Raw genomic sequence first — 17102 nt, 5'->3', positions numbered from 1 at the left:
AATATGGTGGTGGTAGTGTGATGGTCTGGGGTTGTTTTGCTGCTTCAGGACCTGGAAGGCTTGCTGTGATACATGGAACCATGAATTCTACTGTCTACCAAAATATCCTTAAGGAGAATGTCCGGCCATCTGTTCGTCAACTCAAGCTGAAGCGGTCTTGGGTGCTGCAGCAGGACAATGACCCAAAACACACCAGCAAATCCACCTCTGAATGGCTGAAGAAAAACAAAATGAAGACTTTGGAGTGGCCTAGTCAAAGTCCTGACCTGAATCCTATTGAGATGTTGTGGCATGACCTTAAAAAGGCGGTTCATGCTAGAAAACCCTCAAATAAAGCTGAATTACAACAATTCTGCAAAGATGAGTGGGCCAAAATTCCTCCAGAGCGCTGTAAAAGACTCGTTGCAAGTTATCGCAAACGCTTGATTGTAGTTATTGCTGCTAAGGGTGGCCCAACCAGTTATTAGGTTCAGCGGCCAATTTCTTTTTCACACAGGGCCATGTAGGTTTTGAGGTTTTTTTTTCTCACTAAATAATAAAAACAATCATTTAAAACTGCATTTTGTGTTCAATTATGTTATCTTTGACTAATAGTTAACGGTTTTTGATGAGCAGAAACATTTAAGTGTGACAAGCATGCAAAAGAATAAGAAATCAGGAGGGGGGCAAATAGTTTTTCACACCACTGTAGTTTTTTAATATAATTATAAATTATTGTTTCATTTCACATACTATCAGGTATGAATCTCTTAAAGGGCATGTAAGCTAAAACTGGTATTATTATTCAACCATGAAATCAGCACTCTTTCATTTTCTGTAAAGTATGCAGCTACATATTTTGAGAATGCAAAAAAAAGTAGTAAACAATAAATGTTCCTACTAAGCGCACCACCACACCCATAGCAATCTTCTATTATTACATAAGGACAGTCAATGATTGAGGAAATATGAAGACTTGCAGTTACTTCTTCTGTATTGTCAAAATAGTATAAAACATACATATCTCTTCGATCAATTCAATAACAAAAGTTCAGAAAATAATTTGGACTTTTTCAAAAACCTTTTCAAAAACTCAATGTAAAGTAGAATTGCTAGTAACACAGAAAGGCTTTGGAGTCATGAAATAAACTTGTATGTGAAATAGGCAATGACACTAGTTTGTTTCAAGTTTGTATAAACTGTTTGTCAGGCTTTTACCATCCCAGGGCCACGTACAATCAGACAGCTGCAACTGAACAGGTGCATTGTGTGGGTTGTCAATAACCAGACTTCTTATTTTTCTGCCTGAAACTAGAGATGGTCGTAAATACCAATTTCTGACTCCGCAAAAATGCTGATTACCGATTCTGTGGATTTCCATTTTTTAGGAGTCTTTTTTGGGTCATTTCTTGCATCCGCTGATTGGCCAAAAATACTTCCGAGTTTTGGCCAACTGATTGGTCCAATACGTCTCAGTTCTGTAATTGGGCTAAAAGTACTGAGTTGCGATTTGGGATCAGAAACGTCGAAATTTCAATTCCGCAAAATCTGAATGAGCACCCTACTTGAAACTACATTGGATACTTTTGTTGTACCTGTCTAAAGTACACCCTGCCCAATAACCAGTGATGAGCGAAAATGCAAAAATTATTTTCGCAAAATTTGCACCAAAATAAGTACAATTTTCGCTTCGACAAGCAAAAATTCACCTGAATATTTTAGCATTTATTTTAGCCTAATGTCCGCAATTTTCACGGTAAATTGCAAAGCCCCCTTACAAGCTAGAATCATCAAATTGGCAGAGTATGTTAAGAAGAACAGTGGGTATAAGGGGAAAAAAGAAAGGAAGAATTTTTGAAAAAGACCTTCTAGTTTTGGAGAAAATCAATTTAAAGTTACAATAGGATAAAAGTATATATTTTTTGTAAAACGCCTCAATATACATGGTGATTTGAATAAAAAAAATATTTTATCAAGTGCAGGTGTCAGTATTATTACAGTGGCATGGGGAGCAGCAGCTCGGTCAGAGTGACCATCACCCCCATAAGTCAGGAGAAGCAGGCAGCATACATATCCCATAAAATGACACTGGCCGGGGGGAGCAGCAGCTCAGTCAGAGTGACCATCACCCCCATAAGTCAGGAAAAGTTGGCAGTGTACAAATAAAAAAAATACAGAGGCAGATAGGAACATCGGCTTGGACACAGCGACCATGCTTAAAGGACAACTGTAGTGGGGGGAAATGGAGGCTGCCAAATGTATTTCTTTTAAAACAAAACCAGTTGCCTGGCAGCCCTGCTGGTCTGTTTGGGTGCAGTAGTATTTGAATCAGACCAGAAACAAGCATCAGGCTAATCTTGTCAGTAATCTGACAAAAATATCAGAAACACCTGATTTGCTGCATGCTCATTCAGGGTCTACGGCTAAAAGTATTAATGGTATTAATGGTAGAGGATCAGCAAGATAGCCAGGGAACTGGTATTTGTTTAAAAGGAAATAAATATGGCAGCCTCCATATCCCTCTTCACTTCAGTTGTCAGTTGTCATTGGCTAATGAAAGTGAAAGTAATGGGCTGGTGCACACCAGAGCGGTTCATTTTTTCCACAAATGCAAACTCGGGGGATGCAGCATTTTTTAGATTTTTAAGGCGATTCTGCCTCAATGTTAAAGTATAGGAAAGTGGAAAACAGCTCTGAAAAACGCTAGACCAGAGCGGTTTTCCAAGCGGTTTTTGTTACAGAAGCTGTTCAGTAACAGTTTTACTGTAACAATATATGAAATCTGCTATACAAAAACACTCCAAAACACGCTAGGCATGTTTAGAAAACCTCTCTAAACATGCCTAGGATCGCTCTGAAAATTGGCTTTAAAAACCTCTAGCGTTTGCAGATCTGCTAGAGGTTTTTCGTGTGCACTGGGCCTAACTTTTTCCAACAGATGCTGGTGTGTAAGAGAGCTAGTCTTCTCAGGGGGCTGTCTGTTTTCTGATTGGTTGTAGTTGTATGGTTCCTGGGTCAATTCTGCTGCTAAGAATCATGGGAGGCCTAATATGGTGAGAGAAGACATTACTTCCTATCAATCTTCGAATTTTCATGCTAAGCACATGTCGAAAATAGCAGTTATTTTCAAAATTTGCTATTTGGGAGAATATATGACACTTTTCTTTTAATTTCGCTATTTGGGCAAAAATGTGAAAATTTAAGCTTATTTTCGCGAAAATTCAGCAAAATCGAAAATGGTATTTTCAATGTGAAAATTACTTTGGCGAAAATTCGCAAGCAACACTGCCAATAACGTCCATATTCCTGCATGAGTAGTTGGCTGTACAGTATTGGAATAATTGGAATTCTGCAGGATTAATAATCACCTGCAGTAATCAGGATATTTATGCAAAGAGTAGCCAGCGTGCTGTCACTAATCCTGTGATATGGCCCTCAGTATTGCTGCAGATTAGGGATGCTCGGATGTGCCTCATCCACGAATTCGGCAATCCGCGTGGTTGCAAAAAAAAATCCGCATTCGGCCCCGCCGCATGCGGATTTTCGGCCGCGTCCACGCAACCACGCGGATTTTCTGCCGTGAATGGCGTAATCACGCGTGGATTCCCGCCCGGAGGCGGATTTTCTTTTAACGTTAATAACAAAGCCCCCATACATGCTACAATCCCCCAAATTGCATGGATTATTGAGGTGATAAGGGGCAACATAACTTCAACATAAAAAATTCCCAATTTTTTTTTTTTTTAATGGCTTTTAAAGACAAATCACCACTGTAAATGGGGCTATTAATTGGTAATACGTGGTTTTAAAAAGGGATATACGCGTTAAGCAATCAAAGAGGTGAAGGCGAGTTCCAATGGCACTTGGCGGTGAAGGTACCGCTGGAGGAGGATGAGTGGCTGACGCCAAAAAGGCCCCAGAGAGGTTTTTGTAATTTTTATTTTGCAGCAATTAGCAATGACATCGCAGCAGAGTTGTCAGTGGACACGGGCAGTGTGAACGCAGAGTGCAGTGGTGGTAGCGACTGAGTCAGGAGAAGGACTATGCGGGCGGTCAGTTCAGCAGCACAGAAGGACCACGGCAACATACTGGTAGTAGTAGTAGCAGCACAGCGTCATAGTGCTGGCCAAAAAATTAAATGCACCCGGTGACCCGGGCAGTGTGAACGCAGACAGAGTACATTGGTGGAAGCGAGTGAGTCAGGAGGAGGAGGACAATGCGGGCGGTCAATTCAGCAGCACAGAAGGACCATGGCAACATACTGGTGGTAGTAGTAGCAGCACAGCGTCATAGTGCTGGCCAAAAAATTAAATGCACCCGGTGACCCGGGCAGTGTGAACGCAGACAGAGTACATTGGTGGAAGCGATTGAGTCAGGAGAAGGAGGACAATGCGGGCGGTCAGTTCAGCAGCACAGAACAGAAGGACCATGGTAACATACTGGTGGTAGTAGTAGTAGCACAGTGTCATAGTGCTGGCCAAAAAATTAAATGCACCCAGTGACCCGGGCAGTGTGAACGCAGAGTGCAGCAGCGGGAAGCGACTGAGTCAGGAGGAGGAGGACAATGCGGGCGGTCAGTTCAGCAGCAGCAGCAGCACAGAAGGACCATGCCAACATACTGGTGGTAGTAGTAGTAGCACAGTGTCATAGTGCTGGCCAAAAAATTAAATGCACCCGGTGACCCGGGCAGTGATAACGCAGACAGAGTGCATTGGTGGTACCGTGGTAGTGACTGAGTCAGGAGGAGGAGGAGGACAAAGCGGGCGTTCAGTTCAGCAGCAGCAGCACAGAAGGACCATGGCAACATACTGGTGGTAGTAGTAGCAGCACAGCGTCATAGTGCTGGCCAAAAAATTAAATGCACCCGGTGACCCGGGCAGTGTGAACGCAGAGTGCAACAGTGGGAAGCGACTGAGTCAGGAGGAGGAGGACAATGCGGGCGGTCAGTTCAGCAGCAGCAGCACAGAAGGACCATGCCAACATACTGGTGGTAGTAGTAGTAGCACAGTGTCATAGTGCTGGCCAAAAAATTAAATGCACCCGGTGACCCGGGCAGTGATAACGCAGACAGAGTGCATTGGTGGTACCGTGGTAGTGACTGAGTCAGGAGGAGGAGAAGGACAAAGCGGGCGTTCAGTTCAGCAGCAGCACAGAAGGAAGGACCATGGCAACATACTGGTGGTAGTAGTAGCAGCACAGCGTCATAGTGCTGGCCAAAAAATTAAATGCACCCGGTGACCCGGGCAGTGTGAACGCAGAGTGCAGCAGCGGGAAGTGACTGAGTCAGGAGGAGGAGAACAATGCGGGCGGTCAGTTCAGCAGCAGCACAGAAGGACCATGCCAACATACTGGTGGTAGTAGTAGTAGCACAGTGTCATAGTGCTGGCTAAAAAATTAAATGCACCCGGCGACCCGGGCAGTGATAACGCAGACAGAGTACATTGGTGGAAGCGACTGAGTCAGAAGGAGGAGGACAATGCGGGCGGTCAGTTAAGCAGCTCAGAAGGAGGACCATGGCAACTTACTGGTAGTAGTACCATAACACCCAAAAATTAACCAAGGTAGGCACTAGGCAGGTAGTAACTGTCTTTATAAAGGCAGGCATAGTTAACAACAGCACATGCAGCAGCCACTTCATGTCCCCCTGTGTCCGACAATAGGGGCCAGGAACTCACCTTCCACCCAAGCCTGGTTGATTTTCAGGAAGGTGCGTTTGTCCACAGAGGCGTGGGAGAGCCGAGAGCGCTTCTCTGTGACCATGCCACCGGCCGCACTAAAGCATCTCTCTGAGAGGACACTGGAAGGAGGGCAGGATAGGAGTTCCAGGGCGTACTGGGAAAGCTCGCTCCAGATGTCCAGTCTCTTGACCCAGTACTCCAAGGGGTCCACGGGGCTGTCGGTGTCATTGAGCCCGCTGGATGACCCCATATAGTCAGACACCATGGTGGTCAGTCGTTGCTTGTGCTGGTTGGTGGTGGATGCTGTGGCGGGCACCTCTGTTCTGGGCTGCTGCACTGCATACAGGCTCTTGCTTAGGCTCTTCAGGTCTCCGGGGCGCCAGTTGCTGCTGCTGCTGCTGGTGGTTGTTGTTGTGCTGCTAGTGGCAATGGCAGGCACCTCTTGCTGGCTTGGCAGAGTAGTTACAGTGGGGGTGGAAGGCTGGGGGAATGCTTCCAGTGGTCTGCGCACAAGGGCCTCCTTCAACTCCCTTGTGCGTTGCTCGGTGGTGGATGGCGTCATTAAGTCTCCCAGCTTCCCCTTCAGACAGGGATCAAGCATCAAGGTAATCCAGATGTCCTCCCTTGAACGCATCTGGATCACCCGGGGGTCCCTGCGAAGGCAGCGCAACATGTGCACAGCCATGGGAAACAAGTGGGCCCTGCCAGCAAGATCTTCCTCGTCCTCGCCATTGTCCCATAACGCATGCCTGTCCTCTTCCTGTGCCATGTTGTTGTCCTCCTCCAACCGCCATCCACGTACAACGCCTGCTGCACTCTGCTCCTCCTCCTCATTCAGGTTAGGGACCTCCAACTCTTCCACTACCTGCTGTGATCCCTCCTCTGAGCTGGACTGTGCTGCCATCTGCTCCTGTTCTTCCAACTGCCTCAGGGCTTCATCCCCACGCTCAATTAAATTGTCCATTGCCTGCTCCAGTAGACAAACCAAGGGCACCCACTGGCACACAGAGGCCCGCTCCTCACTGACCATCTTGGTTGCCTCCAGGAAGGGACTCAGCACCAGGCATACTTGCTGCATCAGTGTCCACTGAGTGGCAGTAATCATGGGGACTTGATGGTTGATGGGGACACTTGGGTCTAGCATGTAGGCCCTAAGAGCCAGCCTGTGCTGACACAGCCGCTCCAACATGGCCAGAGTCGAATTCCAGCGAACTGGCATGTCGATGATCAGCCGGTGTTGTGGCCTTCCATACTGCTTCTGTAAGGTGGACAAGAGTGCAGAGGCAGTGGCTGACAGGCGGAAAAAGCGTACCACCGCCCGGGCATCCTGCAGCAGCTCGCTCATCCCCTGGTACGTGCGCAAGAAGCGCTGCACCACAAGATTGAGCACGTGGGCCAAGCAGGGGATGTGCTGGAGGTTTCCCTGCTGCACTGCTGCCACCAGGTTGGCCCCGTTATCGGCTGCCACATACCCCACTTCCAGGCCTCTGGGGGTCAGCCACCTCCGTTCCTGCTTCCTGAGGGCGGCCAGGACATTGGTGGCCGTAAGCCTCTCCTTCCCCAGGGTCACCAATTTTAAAAGGGCTTGGCAGTGCCGAGGCTTGGCGCTGCTGCTGCCGAGGCGGGCTTGCTTTCCGGGTGCAGAGGGAGTGTTGTGACAGGACCCTTCTGCATCCCCCCTGATCCCGCGTGGTGGCACCACTAGCTGGGCTGATGCGCTCTTGTCCTCCCTCCCTTCCATCAGTGTCACCCAGTGGGCCGTAAAGGACAGGTAGCGACCAGTCCCAAATCTGCTACTCCACGAGTCCATGGTCACGTGGACCCGCTTGCCCACAGAGTAGTCCAGGGAACGGGCCACGTTTTCCACCGCAAACTTGTGGAGTGCTGGGATCGCGCTCCTGCTGAAATAGTGGCGACTGGGGACTTGCCACTCGGGGATGCCAAATTGGAGCAGCGTCCGCATGGCGCTCCCCTCCTGCACCAGGGAGTAGGGAAGTAGCTGTGATGCCATGGCCCGGGCCAGCAAGCCATTTAGTTTGCGGATCCGCCTGTGGCTTGGAGGCAGAGGCTTGGTAAGACCCTGAAAGGTGTCGCTCAGCAGGGTCTGACGACGCTGGGATGCAGGGGAGACAGAGGAGAGAGACGAACACTGGCTGCCAGCCTCAATGTCTGTGTCCTGAGTAGCCGAGGTGGAAGAGCGCTTGCGTGCTACTACTGCTGCTGCTGTGGGGGATTCACGACCCTGAGGGAGGGATGATGCTGCTGCGCTGGTGGGCCTTCTGCTCTCAGGAACCCCTGCCAGCAGTGCCTGCTTCCTCTTAAAGTCCGCATACTCGCGGCAGTGGCGGCTTCTCAGGTGGCCCTGGAGGGATAAGGTACCCATCTTGCTCAGACTTTTCCCACGGCTCAATCTTTTGCTGCATAACCTGCACACCGCATACCTTTTGTCATCAGTACATTCGTCAAAGCAATCCCACACTGGTGACTTTAATTTACTGCGGCCCCCACTAGCAGAGGGTGCAGCGGAACAATGTGTGGTAGTAGTTGCCGGGGGTTGCATGGTGGTGGTGCCGGCTGAAGCAGTGTCCTGTCTACTTCCTCCACGCCCACTGCTGCCGATGCCCCTGCCCCTGCCTGACATATGGCGATATCCTTGCCTAGGCCGAGGTGACTCGTCATCCTGCTCTAACCATTCTTCCACGGACTCAGCAGGCTGCGCATAGTTAGGGTCCACAACGTCGTCATCATCAGCAGCATCATCATAATCCAGCTCTTCCTCTGACTCCCCCGCCTCCTCTTCTGTCCCTACATCCCCAAACACAGACCCCTCTTCTTCATCACCAGAACTCAACAACGCTTGTGATTGTGGCCCGATCTCAATCTCTGCCACATCAGTCCCCAGTAAGTCCTGAGCTTCTTGCATCAGCAGGTTCCCAGATGCCGGACTGAGGGACAGAACACTGTCATCCTGGGAGGGCTGCTGACCAGTGGGTGCTGGGGTGGATGTCACAACAAGCGTGGGACGTTGGCTGCTGCTGCTGCTTGGAGTGGTGCTCACAGTAGAGGTCTGGGAGGAAGTCATGATGTCCATGAGTACGTCAGGTTCCATTTGCTCAACCACCACACGGGGACCAGAATCTTTAAAATATTTGGACAATGACGTCCGCTGACTCGGCCCAGGCTTTGCTGCCCCCCTTTCTGCTGCATCATGACCACGTACAGCTGGGCGTCCTCTCCCTGGACGTGGAGCAGTCCCAGAAGTGGCTGAGGCAATTGAACTCCCTTTCCTCTCACCCCGCGAAACCCTGCCAGACATGTTGCTAGTAATGAATCACTGGATGCAGTGGGCACAGTACAAGGTCACTGAAGGATGCAGTGGGCACAGCAGTGGACACTGGATATACAACTAGGTCACTGAAGGATGCAGTGGGCACAGTACAAGGACACTGAAGGATGCAGTGGGCACAGCAGTGGGCACTGGATATACAACTAGGTCACTGAAGGATGCAGTGGGCACAGTACAAGGTCACTGAAGGATGCAGTGGGCACAGCAGTGGACACTGGATATACAACTAGGTCACTGAAGGATGCAGTGGGCACAGTACAAGGTCACTGAAGGATGCAGTGGGCACTGGATATACAACTAGGTCACTGAAGGATGCAGTGGGCACAGTACAAGGTCACTGAAGGATGCAGTGGGCACAGCAGTGGGCACTGGATATACAACTAGGTCACTGGAGGATGCAGTGGGCACACAAGGATGTCACACTGTGTAATGAGATGCTTATATGCCAGCGAGCGAGCAGTGGGCACTGGGCACGGCACAAGGTCACTGACAGAATGAATGAACAGCGCTGGCAGAGAGTGGCGGCGCCGGCGGTGTGACTGGCTGCCTGCAAATAGTACAAGTGTATAACTGTCACTGGAATATACAAGTGAACACTGCAGCTGCACTAGCCTGCCTGCCTGCACTACACACAGATAATCCCCACTCCCACTACACTGACTACACTGCAGCACTGAACCTGCCTGCACTACACACAGTTAAATAATCACTAGACTCCCACACTCCCACTACACTACACTGACTACAATTAACTACAGCAATCACTCACTGACTAGCTAACTGTGTACAGTATAAGAGCAGTGTTAGCAAAAAAAACGCTTTGTTTTTAACACAATAAATGCACTTGCTCAAACAACAATGGCCTGGAGATAATCCTCTCAGCACCACAGTCTAGCAAGGACAGAGCTTTTCCATCATGGCCGCCGCTTTATATTCAGGAGGGGAGGGCATAGCTCCCCTCCTGTGATTGGTTGCTAGGGCCTGGCTGGGGCCCTCTGATTGGCCTGCAATGTGTCACTTCCGCATAGTTTGACGCATTTCCGCTAACCACGACTTCAGTGCCGGGTTTCACGAGCGTGAATGTGGATTTCTGTCCGCATTCACGCAAAGCCGAAGCAAATTTTCGTGGTTGAAAATCTATTCACGGCTTAGCGTGTCCGAGGCGGAATGCGGCAAAATGGTCGTGAATCCACGCGTAAGCGTGATCACGACCTGGCGGTGAGCACCACTGCTGCTGATACAATCAAAGTACAAAATCTGAAATAATGTTTATTAAAGAGAAACTGTCCTGAAAATCTTAAAATTTAAAACACATACAAATAAGAAGTACATTTCTTCCAGAGTAAAATGAGCCATACATTACTTTTCTCCTATGTTGTTGTCACTTACAGTAGGTAGTAGAAATCTGACATTACTGACAGATTTTGGGCTAATCCATCTCTCCATAGGGGATTCTCAGCATGGCCTTTATTCATTATAAAGACACTCAAGACACTCCCTGAAAAATCTTTATACAAAGATGCTGACCAGCCTCCCTGCTCACTGTACACTATTTTGGCAGTTGGACGGAGAAACTGCCATTCACTAACTGCTTTTAAAAATAAAGAAAACCCTGAAAACCCCCCAATGAGAAGATGGGCTAGTCCAAAATCTGTCGGTAATATCAGATTTCTACTACCTACTGTAAGTGACAGCAACATAGGAGAAAAGTATTTATGGCTCATTTTTCTCAGGAAGAAATGTACTTCTTATTCGTATGTGTTTTAAATTTTAAGATTTTCACGACAGTTCCTCTTTAAATACTTTGTAATGTTTAACCACTTCATCACAGAGGGGTATTTCCCCTTTGTGGACCAGAGCAATTTCAACTTTCAGTGCACCTCCCTTTCATTCCCCAATAACTTTATCACTAGTAATAAAAACAAAATTATCTATTCCTTGTTTTTTTCTCCACCAATTAGGATTACTATGGGTGATATCTTTTGCTAAGGATCATTTTACACTAAATTTATTTTAATGGGAATAATAAGAAAGCAATGGAAACAAGTCATTATTTTTAATGTTTCGGCTATTATGGTTTTAAATTTATACATGCTACTATAATTAAAACCCACCAATTTTATTTGCCCATTCGTCCTGGTTATTACAACGTTTAAAATGTTTCCCTAGTACAATATATGGCAACAATATTTTATTTGGAAATAAAGGTGTATTTTTTTGTTTGGTTTTGCATCCATCACTAATTACAGGCCTCTATTTGTAAAACTAACAGTAATATACCCTCATGACATACATATTAGAAAAGTTTAGTCCCTGCGGTAACTACTTATGTATTTTTTTATGTTATTTTTTATGATACATGCAAATGGTTTATTTTGGTAACTATGGGAGAGTGGGGGCGGTAAGGGGATTTTAAATGTTATATGTATATATTTTTATGCAAAAAGTGCATGCAGGTGTAATTTTACTATTTGGCCACAAGATGTCCCCCCACGTAATCTTCCTGTGCATACTGTTAGTATGCCAACAGGAAGTAACGAGTGTATATGTTACTTTAGTCTTTATCAATGGCCATTGCATCGCATTGATACCCTCTTATAAAAAGATCTTGGAGAGAGGGTTTTAGTTGCTCTGTATCATGCACTTATTATACTGATAGTGCTGGGGGATGGGGGAAGAAAAGTGTTAAATTTGCACTGCAGCGACACCATCGGTTGATTGCTTTTGCGTCTGCGCAAAAATATATACAGAAAAGCTCTATAAAAACTCAGTGCATGTGAGCACATTACTGGGAACGCTAAAATATATTGCATTTACGCAAACATATGCAAATGCATTCAGTGTACTGAGCTCCAAGAGTCCGAACACACTCTGCAAATAACATACTACTTGATAATCAACACAGGTCCTTAGATAAAATACGTGTGAATTTAGGCCCACTTTAGCACTATAATCAGGTTGCTATCACATTCATCAAAGCCTATGCAGACATAATGTTGTTGTACTTTAATGAAGGGGAGAAAAAAACCTTCAGTTTCATTAACTACAGGCAGTAAAAAAATGTTATTTATGTAGTTTGAGGAAGTTTTTTTCCAGGACCAGTGGTGGTTTCTCAGCATCCTACATCATCTTGTTTCTATTACTTTTTCTGCTTTGCTAGTAAATAAACATTAATGCAAATTAATCTTGATATTCTACCGAACTTGACAACATACTGTATACCACAGAATAATGAGCTCTACTCTCCAAGTGAATGCTTATTCTTGCATGTCCCATGCTAAGGCTGAGCCATCGAGACATCTCATACCTATCTATTCATAGAATATACAATATATGCAATTATTTGATGAGGCATGAAGGAATCACTTACATGGTCAATGAGCTCTTTCACTAAGCCATTCCACTGTCCCTTCTCATCTTGGGATCCATACTTGCCATCTTCCACTAAGCGTACATCGTATTCAAATCCAAGGATTTCTGAAATCTTCTTCAGGAGGTCAATGCAAAATCCTTCAAATCGGTCTTTTCCAAACAAAGGAGTATCTGACTTCTTAAACATCACATATGGCTCCTCCTGGCAAATAGACATGAGAGGTATATAAATGATGAATACTCTGTACAAAATGCATGTGTTTAGAATAAGCTATGATATGGTGTGGGCAGCCCTCTTGTACTACTAATATTGTCACTGTCTTTTTCTCATGTGCTCCTAGTAGATAATGGCACTGGATTTTGTGTTACATGACTTTTCAGTTTTGAATATTGGCTATGCTAATCCTACCCCTTCACCAAAAAAAAAGGAATACCTACACTCACCAGTCCCCACAAACTCTAACTAATAAAACTAACCTCACCCTGGTTGAACTCGATGGACGTATGTCTTTTTTCAACCAAAATAACTATGTAACTATGTAACCCTGTAAATCTAACCCTTCTTCTCATTGTACAAAAAGTAACCTACCACTATTTACCTTGCATCGGGAACTGCTGTAATTTGGTCTCTGGTGCCACTATTCATACCACATAATCACTGCAAGGAGTCCAAATGCTTTAGTAGTACATAGGTATTATTTGTTAAACAATGTGAGAAATTTGAAAAAAGCAACACATTTTCTCATTCTGCTCATTTTAGAATTACTATGTGGAGTTGTAAGCAGCATCCATGAGACTATCTGGCATTTTTTTTATACACTGCCATGTACGTTTGATTTTTAGAACACTAAGTTATGGGTCATGGTTTAACTAGAGCCTTGTTAAGCCCTTGTATGTAATGTGTATTTACAAATGGAAGAGCTAATCCTGTTTACAATTACTAATGTCAATTACTGTATTTTTCGGGAATATAAGACACACTTTTTCTCCGCCCAAAATATGAAGAAAAAGTCACTGTATGTTATATTCCAAATACAAGAAGTCCCTGACTTACAAACCTCCACTGATATGAACGAACTGGCAACCGCCGGGATGTCAGAGACTCTCTGTATCGTCCCTGAGTCCTCCTCCACTCCCCCGTGTCCTCCTCTGCTCCCCTGAATAGATGAAAGCAGCATCTTGGGGGACAGAGGGGGACACATGGGGGGCACAGGTTGAGATATGGAAGACATGAGGACACATGAGGTACACAAAAAATGGGGGAGAACATCTACAAGATTCTGGATCATTGAACCATTGGCCCACCAGGTTTAGTATATTTTTTCCCCTGGATTTGACCTCTAAGACTAAGTGCATGTTATACACCAGAGCATCTTATAGTCTGAAATGTGCAGTCAATTTTTTTTGTTTGCTTGTTTTTTGAAGGCCTGCTGGGGATCACTGAAAAAATTAGTAGATCATTTTTAGGAATAAGCCTCACTGACAACAATTAGAGAAAAATGTAAAAGTTATGAGTCAAACTGTAATTTTTAAGGGGCCCTGTTAACAGCTCCTGAGATTTGTCCAGCTTCAGTGTTGCTTATCACAACATTGTAATTACGGATGTTCCGTAATTATGACTGGATTTAAGCAATTACGGAAACAGAATTGGCATCCGTGATCAGCTGCAATCACGTATGGCGATTCCGAATGCATCCGTAGCTTACGAGTCAGAATCACGAGTGCCATTGTATATATATACTTTAGCAGTTAATTGCAAATAATAGTGGTAATCACTAGTTCAGCTCAGGGTGGAAAAAACATGCTAGGGTATCCCCGAGCTGAACTCATGGTAGCCGTCGGGAGGTTTATACAGAGCAATGCGTGCAGCAGGGGTTTTCACTCACCTACCGGTGGATCCCGACATCGGCCACCACTTCTTCCTCTCCTCCAAGGCTCTGCTTCCCCCTGGTGAGATCGTTGTCTGTCATCCTGATGACAGCCGGCAATCTCACTATAGGGTCATAGTGCCACTCGGAGGACAGGGAAAACTGCAGCGCTGGATCCCAGGGAGGTGAGTGAGTCCTGGGCTGCTGCAGATCTTCCTAGCAGCATGACTTTTTTCAGGTTTTAGGATGTAAAAGCATGCAAAAAAAATGCGCCACTTTTAGACCCTAAAATCCAGAAAGTATCATAATGCCAAGGGGGTTAATGTATCAACATGTATATAAATGTTGAGTTTTTTTTTTATATGTTCTGACTCTGAGTGTGGGAAATAATAAACATTTTTAAAAATGACGTAGGCTCCCCCTCCCAAGCCTCTTTATCCCCTTGTCACCCATGCAAACACAACGACGAACATATAAATAAATAACTACATTTATATACAAGTTGATACATTAACTGTCATTTTACTGCATTTAAATCACGCCTTTTTACTCTTACTTTAACATAGATTTTCTCAAAAACTATAAGGTCTTTCTTTTCCTATTGTTCCCACTTTTCTTCTTAACGTACCCTGCAAATTTGGTGTTTTTAGCACTTATGGGGGCTTTGCTATTAACCGCTAAAGTAATTACGGATTCCGACTCGTTATTACAGATGTAATGCAAAATTACGAATTACGATTACAGTCGAGGCAGAAGTAGATAAAGCCATAATTAACCCCACTCAAATCCGGAAGTGTGTGCTTCCGAGCACCCCTATTCAGCTGTATCTGTACAATACGTTGCTGTTTTGTTCACAAATGCATACGTTTATGTATAGGTTAGTATTGGTAGTAAAAAATTAACATGTGCTATGTTATATGTGCAGTTAAAGCGGAATATAACCCTGCATTTCAACTTTGCTCTAAAACATTATTTACAGTATATTATATGCAACCAGCATTTTTTTTTTTACTAGACCAGCATTGGAAGGGTTACACAGGGCTTTAAAGTCCCTAGAGATTTCTGCAGACGCATCCGAACTTCAGTTAGATACTTTTTGTTTACAAATATGTATCTTTTAAGTGTTTATTGTGACTCATCTCTCTCACTGAGAAGGAGCTTGGAGGACAGCCAAAGAGTGTGTAACTGTTTATCAATAGATACATCTAACTAAATAGAATGTAACTATCTGAACGTCTGCACGGAACTTAAAGGGATACTGTAGGGGGGTCGGGGGAAAATGAGCTGAACTTACCCGGGGCTTCTAATGGTCCCCCGCAGACATCCTGTGCCCGCGCAGCCACTCACCGATGCTCCGGCCCCGTCTCCGGTTCACTTCTGGAATTTCAGACTTTAAAGTCAGAAAACCACTGCGCCTGCGTTGCCGTGTCCTCGATCCCGCTGATGTCATCAAGAGCGCACAGCGCAGGCCCAGTATGGTCTGTGTCTGCCCAGTACACTCCTGGTGACATCAGCGGGAGCGAGGACACGGCAACGCAGGCGCAGTGGTTTTCTGACTTTAAAGTCAGAAATTCCAGAAGTGAACCTGAGGCGGGGCCGGAGCATTGGGGAGTGGCTGCGCCAACACAGGATGTCTGCGGGGGACCATTAGAAGCCCCGGGTAAGTTCAGCTCATTTTCCCCCGACCCCCCTACAGTATCCCTTTAAAACCTCTGTGTTTAACCCTTCCAATGCTGGTCTAGTAAAAAAAAATGCTTTTTGCATATAATATGCTGTAAATAATGTTTTAGAGCAAAGTTGAAAAGCAGGGTTATATTCCGCTTTAAGTCAATATAACCTGAAATAATTGCATACAGTTCTTTACAAGAGGTCCATGGGCTATATACAGTATACTAACTTGCAGTTCAAAAACCACAATTTGCCACTGAAGCAAAAATTACAGTGGTGTGTTCCAGTGCTGGTCGTAATGGAAAAATCTACGCTTACGGATCATTACGCGTAATTTTACGCTATTACGCATTACGCAATTACGGTTACGGCGTAGGAAATTATCTACAGTACATCACTGTAATTACGCGTAAACTTACGCAATTACGCGTAAGGATACCGTAATGAAGGCACTTACACTACGATGTTACGCGTAGTGCCGTAATACCCATTAATGCGTATTTTTTGACGCATGCGGACGATATGTACGCAATAGCCGTCAATGTGACAGTTATTGCGTACATATCATTCGTATGCGTCAAAACGTACGCTTATACTGCAGGGCGGGAGAAGATACTATTGGTTGCTTAGGATGTTGACTGATTGGCTACTCTTAGAAAATGAAAGATTTTACGTTAGTAATTACGCGTAAAATTACGCGTAAGTGTTCGTAAAATTACGCATGCCTAGCAATTACGGTAGACAGTGTAATTACGATACCACTTACGGTCTTACGCGTAAATAATTACGCGTAAGACCGTAAGTTACGCGTAACGCTTACGCGTAAATTTACATTGAATTACGATGCGTAATTACGCTCATGCGTAATTTTGGCCCAGCACTGGTGCGTTCTGCATTCTAAACTGTATGAACCCATGTATACAATACACGATCACCATGTAGAGAGTACAGATATGGATCTGCCAATATGTTTTTTTTTTATTATGTTGAACTGCACAATAAAAGGACTTCTTATTTATCCTAAGAATGATTAAAAGTTCCCGCAGCTATGACTAAGGACCTGCGTGTATAAAACATGTCAGCTGCCAGATTTTTTTCTTTTTGAATATATGAAAAAAGAAAATCTGGATTTCATCTTCCCGCAGTGTGCTGCAGGCATTTTTACTCATTCTTGTGTTGCTGCCTCATGTA

At 45.1% G+C, this 17102-nt stretch overlaps 1 protein-coding gene across 1 annotated transcript in view; it reads right to left on the bottom strand.

Annotated features, from left to right (window-relative positions):
* The window catches only part of GRIK3 (glutamate ionotropic receptor kainate type subunit 3), an 861495-nt gene that overhangs the window by 237740 nt on the left and 606653 nt on the right, over nucleotides 1-17102 (bottom strand). The window contains exon 10 of the mRNA XM_068269053.1: nucleotides 12374-12577. Within this exon, the coding sequence (XP_068125154.1) occupies nucleotides 12374-12577 (204 nt within the window). The remainder of the gene's footprint in view (nucleotides 1-12373; nucleotides 12578-17102) is intronic.

Source organism: Hyperolius riggenbachi, chromosome 2 (genome assembly GCF_040937935.1).
Source record: "Hyperolius riggenbachi isolate aHypRig1 chromosome 2, aHypRig1.pri, whole genome shotgun sequence".
Classification (NCBI taxonomy): domain Eukaryota; kingdom Metazoa; phylum Chordata; class Amphibia; order Anura; family Hyperoliidae; genus Hyperolius; species Hyperolius riggenbachi.
This window is presented reverse-complemented; position numbering and strand designations above follow the sequence as displayed.